The sequence below is a fragment of the Silene latifolia genome, chromosome X (assembly GCF_048544455.1).
Source record: "Silene latifolia isolate original U9 population chromosome X, ASM4854445v1, whole genome shotgun sequence".
NCBI lineage: Eukaryota > Viridiplantae > Streptophyta > Magnoliopsida > Caryophyllales > Caryophyllaceae > Silene > Silene latifolia.
In genome coordinates, this window is record NC_133537.1 from 5,256,455 (window position 1) to 5,266,776 (window position 10,322).

Below are 10,322 nucleotides of genomic sequence, written 5' to 3' on the forward strand. Positions count from 1 at the left end.
AATCTCATTAAAATCCCCCACACAAACCCATGGTAAAGATGATTGTCCATGGAGAAGACGAAGGAGCTCCCAAGAAAGATGACGATCTGAGACCATTGGCCAGCCATAGAAGCCCGTAACTCTCCATTTTTTCTCCCCCTCCCGAACATGGAAATCCATGTGATGAACAGAAGCCGACACAAACCTACAATCCACCTCCCTCTTCCATAAGAACGCAAGACCCCCCGATCTTCCCATGCTATCAACCTCAATCCCATCATAGCCATCTAATTTCTCCCTCACCCTCCGCATATCACGACCACAAAGTTTCGTCTCGCATAAAAACATCATGGCCGGGGCTTCCCTTCGTACCAAAGTACGAAGGGCATTCACCGTGTCGGGGTTGCCCAAGCCCCGACAGTTGAGACTTAGGAGATTCATAGGGCCTGGCGGGATTGAGATATCTCAACCTCCGCCTCAGGTACTAAGACGCCCCCGTCTAGAATTGTCCTCATTCGTTTTTCACCACCAACATCCAACTCCTCATCCCTGCTCCTTTTACTGCCGCTTCCACTACCAACCTCACCCACCGGCTCCCTCTCTCCCACCCTTGCCAATTTCTTCCACTCCCTGCGCTTACCTCCCCCTGTCGTATTATAATTCCCTCCCCCTGGCAAGCTTTTAATTCCGCCACTCATATCAACCCCCGTCATATTATCCACTTCCACAACAGCCTCCCTCCCCCCTTCTTCATGATGCTGTACAACAGTACTGTCAGCAACAATTTGCTCCCCTTCAGTACCACCCTCGTTCCCCCTTCCTGAGTTCTCATCCTCCCCTAGCACCACGCTCAAACTCTCTGTCTGCGGCTGCCCATTACGAACCACGTCTACTACCTGCTCCCTCCCTCCTGAAGTTGTTCTCGCCTTCTTAGTTTTAAGGTCAATAGCAATTGATTGTAATCTTTCGATCATCAAACTAATAGCATTCTCCTCTGCACGTTTCTTCTCCGCATCAAACAACCCATTCAAATCCCTCCTCGCCTGACCTCCCCCATCTGCCTTCGTCTTAGTAACCTTCCACGGGGATGCCCGGAGCCACTCCCCAAAAGGAAGCTCATCCTCCTCATACGACCCATTGTCGCAGTCCTTTTCCCCATGACCCATCACACCGCAGCCATAGCAGAAGATAGGTAACCTCTCATATTTTACATCAAAATTCACCACCCTCCCTTCCTTCATTTTAATAGGAATTGTAGCTTTTAGGGATTTTCGAACATCATGAATTACTCTAACTCGTATGGCCCTATCCAGTTCAGTATATTGGCTATCATCGGCTGCAACAAATGTACCCAAGCTTGCCCCAATTCGCCGTATATTAGCCTGGCTAGTTCTCCCCGATATAGGAAGATCGTACACTCGAGCCCAAATGGGAAAATGGAAAAGAGGTACGTCAGTAACCTTACCAGCGCGATTAGGTTCATTGAAGCACCAAACAAATTTTTCGAAGTGCCAAGGCTGCCCTTCAAGAACTCTCGCTTTATCCCTATCTCCTTCGAAACGAAATATGAAGATCTTTTCCTTCGCGTCAACAACATTGCCAAGGATCGATTTTGAGGGGTTCCACAGCCGTACCATAGTGTCGATGGCCGCCTTCACATTCAAAGCCCTCGATGCCCATAATTTCCCAACTAGAACCTTGCTATCAACCTTCGAATTACCCTCGTCCTCCCATTCGAAGACCGTGTGTTCGTTCTCCTCATCGCATATAGCCGGCCCCTTCTCTTTTCGGTTTGCCTCTCGTGAAGAACTCATCCTTTGTACCTGCATAGAAAACAAAAACTACAAGCAAAAACAACGTGGAAAGACCTTTCACACGATCAAAAATCGTGAGAAAGAGCCTCGAGAAAGAGGATGAACCCTAAGATTTTTAGACGGAAACCCTAGGAACCCTAGACATCCAAGGAAAAGTTTTACTTTCTTATGTTTTCCTTTTCTATTTACGTTTTTATTTTTGGATAAGTAACCAAACTATCAAAGTGCCTTACTTTTAATTAACTCAACGTCATCCTCTTCGTCCCCAAAACCATCTAACACAAGCAGTACACAACTACCACTTATCCACGACCGATCACCGGGAAACACTTTTAGCTTTCCAAAAAACTAGTGCAGAAGACAAATGTAAAGAACTCAATGGAACGGAAGAATATTTTTCAGAGTCTTCACTACATTCTCGACATGTAAATATTACAAGTAAACTTTTTGCGAAAGACTTTTCTTACAATGAATGTCAAGTATATTTTTTTGCCTTTTTTTTTAGGGATATTCTACATGGTACCCCTTAATTTTCCGACTTTCTACATGGTACCCCTATATTTTTTAAAACATACATGGTACCCCTAATTATTGTCATTATCTCTAAGTATACCCCTAAACTTTATTGTTCGTCAATTAAACTTAGTTTTAGGCGCTAAGTGATGACTTGGATGCGTAACCAAGCATGTCATTTATTATCTCATGATATAAGGACTCTATTATGCTCAATATCGATCTCGATCCTAATATTTATTGATATATATGGGCTAAAAAAAATTCGACGAAAAATTTATTGATTCCCTGCCAAATTATCACGTCTAAAGATGGATATTGAGCCTAATAGAGTCCTTATGTCATGGGAATGATAAATGACATGTTTGGTTACGCGTCTAAGTAATCACTTAACGCCTAAAACTAAGTTTAATTGACGGAAAATAAAATTTAGGGGTACACTTAGTGATAATGACAACAATTAGGGGTACCATGTATGTTTTAAAAAGTGTAGGGGTACTATGTAGAAAGTCGAAAAATTAAGGGGTACCATGTAGAATATCCTTTTTTTTAAGATGAATACAAATATTTTGTTAGGATATTTTAGTTTTTATTATTTTTACACATATTTATGGTCAAAGTTATTAAACTTCGATTTTAAAAATCAAATTAGAAAGATAAATGGGATGGATGTAGCATTTTGTAAGAGATGGTTTGATGATAAATATAAATATTTTAATTTTATATATTGATAATTTTTTATTCCCTAATACTCCCTCCTATTCTATATTTTCTTCCCCTTTCTTTTTTGCACAAAAATAAAAAAATAAATTTCGACCACGTAAAACACACTACCCTACGTACCATTGAATTTGGGCCACATAAATCATCCCAAAAAAGGAAATAGGGAAGAAAACTCGAATAAACGAATAAGAAAATATGGAGGAAAATATAGAATAGAAGGGAGTATATTTAGGTAACTTTATCCTTCAAAAAGCAAATGAGAAGAAAACAGAAAAATAAAGTATTTTGCTAAAAAAAATTGTACTCCATTTCTTTTAATCACCGAGCTTAGAAAAAGTTGATTTTTTTGTTCCAAATTGTCCATAAAGGCCCCATTTGGTTAAAAAAAAAAAAAAAAAAAAAGTCGAGCTTTATGAACTCCCATACAAAGCTTGACGACAAGTGCGTCTCTCGAAGTGAAGTCTAGAACATCAGAGCACCCAACATACAGACAAGAGTTTTAACCTACGGAGTACATAATTATTGATATATCACACGCTACAAGTCTACAACGGGTGCGATCATACCAACACGGCAGCACTAATGGCCTAATGCACCGGATCCCATCACACGCTATAACATCATATAATTTGTATACCCATGATATCATAGTTCATTTTCATGATTACTAAATTACATATCGAAGGAGCCACCGGCATAAAAACTTGCAGATTGTCTCCTCGAATGTTGCAAATGCCTTGCACCGTCCAGCAAACCGTTGCTTGCGGTTTTCCGGTGGCCTGCTGATGCAAGCAACAATGCTACTGCCACACTGAACATAAGCAGCATACTTACAAGGTAGATATATGTTCTTTTCGATGACCTCCGGTACTCTCCAAAGAAGATTACGCCCCAGAATGTACTCACTAGCGGAAGTGCCTACAACCCAAAAAAGGCAAAAAGGAGCTAAAATCACATTCATATATTAAACAAAATTATTGATACGAAGTACAATTTTCAATTCATTTATATTGTTCCCATTTGACTTAGGGAATCGTCAAATAATGCCTACTCTACTATATTTTCTCACAATATACAAATATACGATCGATAGCTATAAGTTTATTAAACAAAATTATTGATACACACTTCACTTATTTATTAAACAAAATTATTGACACGGAGTACAATTTTTTTATTTTATATTGTCCCCATTTGACTTACGAAATTGTCAAATAATGCCTAGTCTAAGCTATATTTTCTCACAATATACAAATATTACAATTTAAATAAGTGATAACATCATAAAAGTTTGTTTTGATAAACAAACATGACCAAAGTTAATTAGTTAAAACAATAACTCATGCACCTCTACGGCTCCAGATATATTTGGAGAATTAATGGTCAAAGATAACCTCCGATGACATTATACCTTGTCATATTCTCGTTTTAGCCTTTAGATGAAAAGGGTATTAGAATGAAACTAATGAAATAACAACATTTCTGTTCCCTTGTATCTTAAAAAATTAACCTAGATAACTTCGAGTAGCGAAGGACGAAGTAAATTTTAGACAAGTCACATTTGTCTATTTGATACATAAAGGGAGAAAATAATAACCTGAACTGCATCAGCAGCTGCATAACCAGCAGCCTGACCTCCAATAAACTGAAGGCCATTTCCAAATCCACAGAGCAAACCTGCGAACACAGCCCACGCTCTGCCATCTCCATCTTTTAGGTAAGCCTTGAATGATGATTTAGGTAAGTCTAGAAGAGGACGGTACAGGAAAATTACATTCAAAGCGACAGCTATGACGACAAAGGAGAGTGAGAAGTAGAAGAATGCCGTATAAATAACTAAATGAGGGACTCCTTTCTTGAGAAAGTGCCATTGGTCATTTGTCGCCAGGTTAAATGCTGGCGAAAAGAGAGCAAAGCATATTCCAGCGAAAAATGTTATGCTCAAGCCCACCAATCTGCTCTTGCCAACAACCTGTTGGTCAGGATGTTATTGATACAGTACTATTTGCTACATACATTTAGCCATTTTGACAGATTTTATGTATTATCAGAGGATGATCCTTACATCATGTAAGAAGCTAGTTAGAATTGACCCGGTGATTGGGTCATTCAGGTTGGGTTTGGGTCTCATATGGTTTCTAATAGAAATAAATATAATAGTTGGACTTCAACCATAACCTTAGGTTCATCTATCATAGTATCAGAGCCAGCGTGAACAAAGGTCACGGGTTCGAATCCTGGCAACCCTAATAACTCACGAAGTGAAATTTCAGCACATGGTTTGGGGGAGCCTGTGCACTAACCACTCTTCAAGTCCAATGGGCATTCGAGTGAGGGGGCGTAATAGGAATAAATATAATAGTAAGGTTATGGTTGAAGTCCAACTATTATATTTATTCCTATTAGTTTCAGATAGAAGTCTTTTCTGGTCGACAGTTTAGGTGGGGTTTACCGGGTCTGAACTGAGTCATTTTTTATTTGGTGTAATCTCAAATCAGTTATTTCAGGTCGCTTCGGGTTCTCTCAGAATAGGAAATTTAGGATCCAATCTACTTCATGTGATCTTGTTTGGTCCAATTTGGTCTCGGATTGGATCAATTCACAAAGGTTATTTGGAAGTGTTCAGTTTCACATGGTCCATCTTAAAATTTAGAGTAGATAATTCAGTGTAGACTAGTGTGACATACTTTATCGGCATATTTCTCTACGAGAATTTGATAAGAATGACAGACCTTGATTGCCCTTTGGTTTTCAACTGCAATTATAGATTCTGCAGTTCCAGCCTTTTTAGTTTCCTCAGCGTTCAAATCTCCGACCTCAATGTCCTCCAAGATATCTGCACATATCAATATATCACCCCCACACACAAAAAAAAAAAAAGAAAAAAAAAATTATTGCAGTCATACATTGATTACTACTAAATCATACTGACTGCGATTATGTTACCTTTTTCTGATTTGCCTCCCTTTTCATTTGAATTCTCTGGCACACTGCAAAGGGCTGATTTAACCAACATGAAGGATAAAATTTAACGATTGATGGACATAAGAAAACCTGCTGCTCAGAGTGCTTGGAGAATCGAGGTGGCATACTCTGGTGTATTATTCATATTTTCATGGAAGCTTCGAAGCTTAGCCACATTATCAGCTGCGTTAGAGGAGTGAACGGTTGCTCCAAGTAACACAGCAGTGAGAAAGCATGCAACTCCAGGGAACAAAATGCTCGCTTTATTTATCTTATCGTCCAAGAAGTAGTTCAAAGATGTACCTGCAATTACAGAATTCATATGTTTTATAAGCTACGGAACCACTAAGTCGATAATCCATTCTCTAGATAGCCGACATTAAGCCAGTCAAAACCCGACCCCACCCTCTATTTCAGAGGTCATGAACCTCTGAATTATAACCCATACGACACGAACCAAACAATCCGTAAATCTAAGGTTAGGGTTGGGGTGCACCTAAACCAGACTGTATTCTGACCATTCGCGGCTCAAAACGGTGCTGTACAGACCTGACCCAACCCAATCCGCCTGACCTGTTTGACAGGTTTGGTTGACGTTCAGTTATGATTACTTTTACCTATAACAACAGCAATACTTGAAGTAATAACTTGTGCAACTGAAAGCCCAACAAATGCCCATGCGTACTGTATCGACACATTGCCAAGGCTCAAGAACAGTCCTCCTAGCATCGCCATCAAAACACATGGCCAAGTATCCTGCATATAGTAACATATATATCAGAGAAAAAAAACAATATACCAGAAGCTGTAGATAGAGTTGAACTGGTTCCGTCAATGAACTAATGTCGTACCAAAATATACAGTGCTAAACTGCTAATTAAGTTCTTGTGAAGCAAACAATAATCCAATAAGCAGGCAACACTGCATCTAAGGGACTGTTGAACCAGTTTCATAAGTGAACTATTCGATCTCTTATCGTTCTCTTTTGACTGGTAAAGGTAATTCAGTAACTGCTGCTTCAGATTATACGATGGCATAATATATCTGTACTATTCAGCAATGCATATCCGTACTGAAACTATATTTTACCAGTCAGTGGAAACTATACAGCTATACTCAGTCAGCTTTACGTATGGCATTGGCTACGAGCCTACGAATGGGTTCAAAATTATCCAATGCAAAACCAACCACCCTTCGATCCAAATCCAATTAAACCCAAATATCCTTAGCCCGAAACCTATTCATGATAGTATTTTTTAGTCTTATAATCCAAACTCGACCCAAAACTTGAACCAAAAGCCGGATACTGACTTACATAGTGTTATACTGTTATACTACGCAGTGCAGAGAAATAATAGAATCACCTGAGAAAGCTGAGTAATGAAATTGGGCATATTGGGTTTGCTATCGCCAATTTGACCAAATGTAAGAGCAATGACAACAGCTGCCAGGAAATTTGTAATGGAGTAATCAAGGTAGGTATGTTGAGGAAGCCTCCCTCTTCTCTCCAGAAGAGTAAGAATCGCTGGCCATGTCCCTAAAAGGAGTAGGGATAATAGCATGCAGGCGATCGCTCCTGCTTTGCTCTCCACCAAAAACATCTTTCAATTCAAGTTAATTTTTCCTGCAATCTTACAATCACCACATTGTTAACCACTTCTACAGTTCTAAACAATGTTGCAACCGATAAATCATAACACTCGCTTTCCACCGGGATGGAATACAAATTATCAACAAAAGTACTTGAGAAGCAGATGGCCAGTTCATGTGGTAGAGCTCGTCACAGATATCCGATAGTCTATTACATAAACGGGATGATATATATATACAGTCCGAAAGGATAAAATCAGAACACTTAGCCTAACGTGAATGACACAAGTTAGAAAACATCACAAAACGCCTTAAAGACGCCCATGAACTCAACAACGCACAGGCCTCCTTACTATTTCAGCCATTCAGGAACTATGGCTCATAGCGGAAGATAATGAGCACAAGACTAGATATTCATGCTTCGCTACAAAGACAATTGATAAAGATTATTTCACGACAACACTTAATTAATGTGCCATAGGTCATTTATATAAAACGGTTTGACATAACTTTACACGGTTAAACTTATTTCTTGTTAATGGTTGATTCAGCTAGTCCGTCATTATCTGAAGGTTTTATACAAGAATATGTGATTTATAAGTGAATCTTTGCTCTCCTTCCGGCCATCCGCTTATAGAACCTAGAGTTCTTCTATAACTCAACTCTAGCATACTTCTGTGAGTTATTATCAACCATTTTTGTACAATGATCTGGGCAATTAGCATAAGATTTTACCATGATACTTGTATAAAACCGTTTTATAATATATTCTAACCTCCAAACTCCGGATTACGTGCTCTACTTGGTCAAGCAAGATTCTAAGCTAAAAAAGAAAATCAATTGGAATAGGCACATCCTACGAGTAATATACTACTCCCTTCGTCCCAATTATTTGTTTGCCTTTGATTAAAATACCCCTCACAAAAAATATAAAAGGCAAACAAATGAATGAGACGAAGGGAGATACATCTAACCATGACTAAAAACAGTAAATAAATGATTGGGACGGAAATAGTACCAAGTACTAACTTAACAAAGGGGTAGCATGCAGTACCCCAAACCCTCGAAAAAATAATTATGGTTATCAACTTTTGCTACCCAATATTCCTTGAACATGAGAATTTCATTTCTGGCTTCGCCCCGCTTACGAGCAGTGGGGGAGCCAGGATTGATGATTAGGGGGCGAAAAAGTTCAGCGGGGGCAAACAAGTAATGCAATAAGGCAAACTCGAAAAAAAATCGAAAAATTGTACTAAAACTTTCGGATTTTTCATTGTTCAGCGTGGACGAGCGCCCCTGCTAGGCCCCCTTAAATCCGCCACTGCTTACGAGACACTCAAATAACGAAAACATACTGAAAAATGATGGTTAAAAGAAACATTGGGATATTCTCTCGTGTACCCTGAACTTTTTCATTTTCTATGGTATACCCTCGTTTTTTGCAAAAAAACTTTGACCGACAATAATTCTCTATTTTAGAAAACGGTAATTTTTTTTTCCAAACCAATTATCTCGTCAAGGCCTTCAATTTGAAAAAAAATTCACCGTTTTTTGAACTCTTAGCCGGTAGTTATGGTTGGTCAAACATTTTTTAACAAATAGACTTTGACCGACCATAATTCCCGATTACGAGTTGAGACGTCGGTGAATTTTTTTCAAACGAAAGACCTCTTAAAGACGGTCAATTTGGAAAAAAAGTTTATCGTATTCTGAACTTGTAGCCAAGAATTATTGACGGTCAAAGTTTTTTTGCATAAAAAGAGGGGTATATCATAGAAAATGGAAAAGTTGAGGGGTACACGAGAGAATATCCCAAGAAACATTTTCCAGCTGCAAAAATAGCAAACAAGAAAACCTAAGTAAAAAAAAACAGAGCAACTGAGCAAGTACCTGAAAATTAAAAATGGATGATAAGAACACGGCACATAAACAGCAGACACATTCCTGTAAAGCTTAACAAAACCCAAAACACTTGGAAAAAAGTGTTGATAAATTATGGAAATTAAAAATGTAAGAGAATATCTGTCGATTTTAATGGAGAAAACTGCTTCAAAATGACAGATAATTATTACACCGTCTTCTAAATCAAATACAAATACGTACAGGGTACGGCCCAATAATTTAACAAAATGACATCTAACTTTTGGTGCGTGCTTTTTTGTTGCCATGACAAGTGTAATGCTTCGAATTGCTTGCGTTTACGACTTTTCTTGTCATTTTCATTTTTTTTCTTGCAAAAAATGTGATGGTTTTTAGTTGCAATGCTGAAAAATTGAAGAATTCAACTTGAACAAGTACTATGAAAAGGAAAGTTACTTGACATTGTTTCAGCCAAATTGTTGATATTTAGCTAATTGTTTACGTTTCATTAAAACATCCCCTTATACTAAAAGAATAAAAGATCTTCAAAATTTTCCCGCCTAAATGAATTTGGCTATAATTGGGCTTTTATTATATCATATTTGTAATTGGGCTTTTATTATATCATATCTGTAATTGGGCTTTCATTATATTATATCTACAACTGGATTATACTGAACTTCTCCTTTTCCACCGATTAATACAAAACACTAATAATACTCCCTCCACTTTCCTATTTTCACCCCATTTCCCTTTTTTGGCAAATTATCTATTTTCACCCCATTTCTCTTCTTTCTTTATTTGGACTACCTTTTTCATTATTTAATCATTCTTTTCACCCCATTTCTCTTCTTTCTTTTATTACTTTTTTCATTATTT

The 10,322-nt window shown here is 38.2% G+C and overlaps 1 protein-coding gene across 2 annotated transcripts; it reads right to left on the reverse strand.

Annotated features, from left to right (window-relative positions):
- Positions 1-3,458: 3,458 nt before the first annotated feature.
- Positions 3,459-9,923, reverse strand: LOC141622444 (ureide permease 2-like). 2 transcript variants are annotated; one of them, XM_074438480.1, is made up of 8 exons: positions 9,474-9,923; positions 7,358-7,617; positions 6,611-6,749; positions 6,122-6,296; positions 5,976-6,019; positions 5,762-5,865; positions 4,627-5,001; positions 3,459-3,947 (listed from the first exon to the last, which is right to left on the reverse strand). In XM_074438480.1, exons 2-8 carry the CDS (start codon positions 7,592-7,594, stop codon positions 3,702-3,704), a joined length of 1,320 nt encoding a protein of 439 aa, XP_074294581.1. In that variant the 5' UTR covers positions 7,595-7,617; positions 9,474-9,923; the 3' UTR covers positions 3,459-3,701. The 2 variants fall into 2 exon arrangements, with proteins under 2 accessions (XP_074294581.1, XP_074294580.1); XM_074438479.1 differs by having other exon boundaries at positions 7,358-7,624; positions 9,474-9,922.
- Positions 9,924-10,322: the final 399 nt, after the last annotated feature.

Bases quoted from the DNA above. Each gene is read 5' to 3' on its own strand.
- LOC141622444 (XM_074438480.1), bottom strand. From the start codon at position 7,594: ATGTTTTTGGTGGAGAGCAAAGCAGGAGCGATCGCCTGCATGCTATTA. The intron at 6,297-6,610 runs GTAAAAGTAATC...CTGTAATTGCAG, and splicing joins AAGTATTGCTGTTGTTATAG to GTACATCTTTGAACTACTTC. The intron at 5,002-5,761 runs GTCTGTCATTCT...CCTGACCAACAG, and splicing joins AAAACCAAAGGGCAATCAAG to GTTGTTGGCAAGAGCAGATT.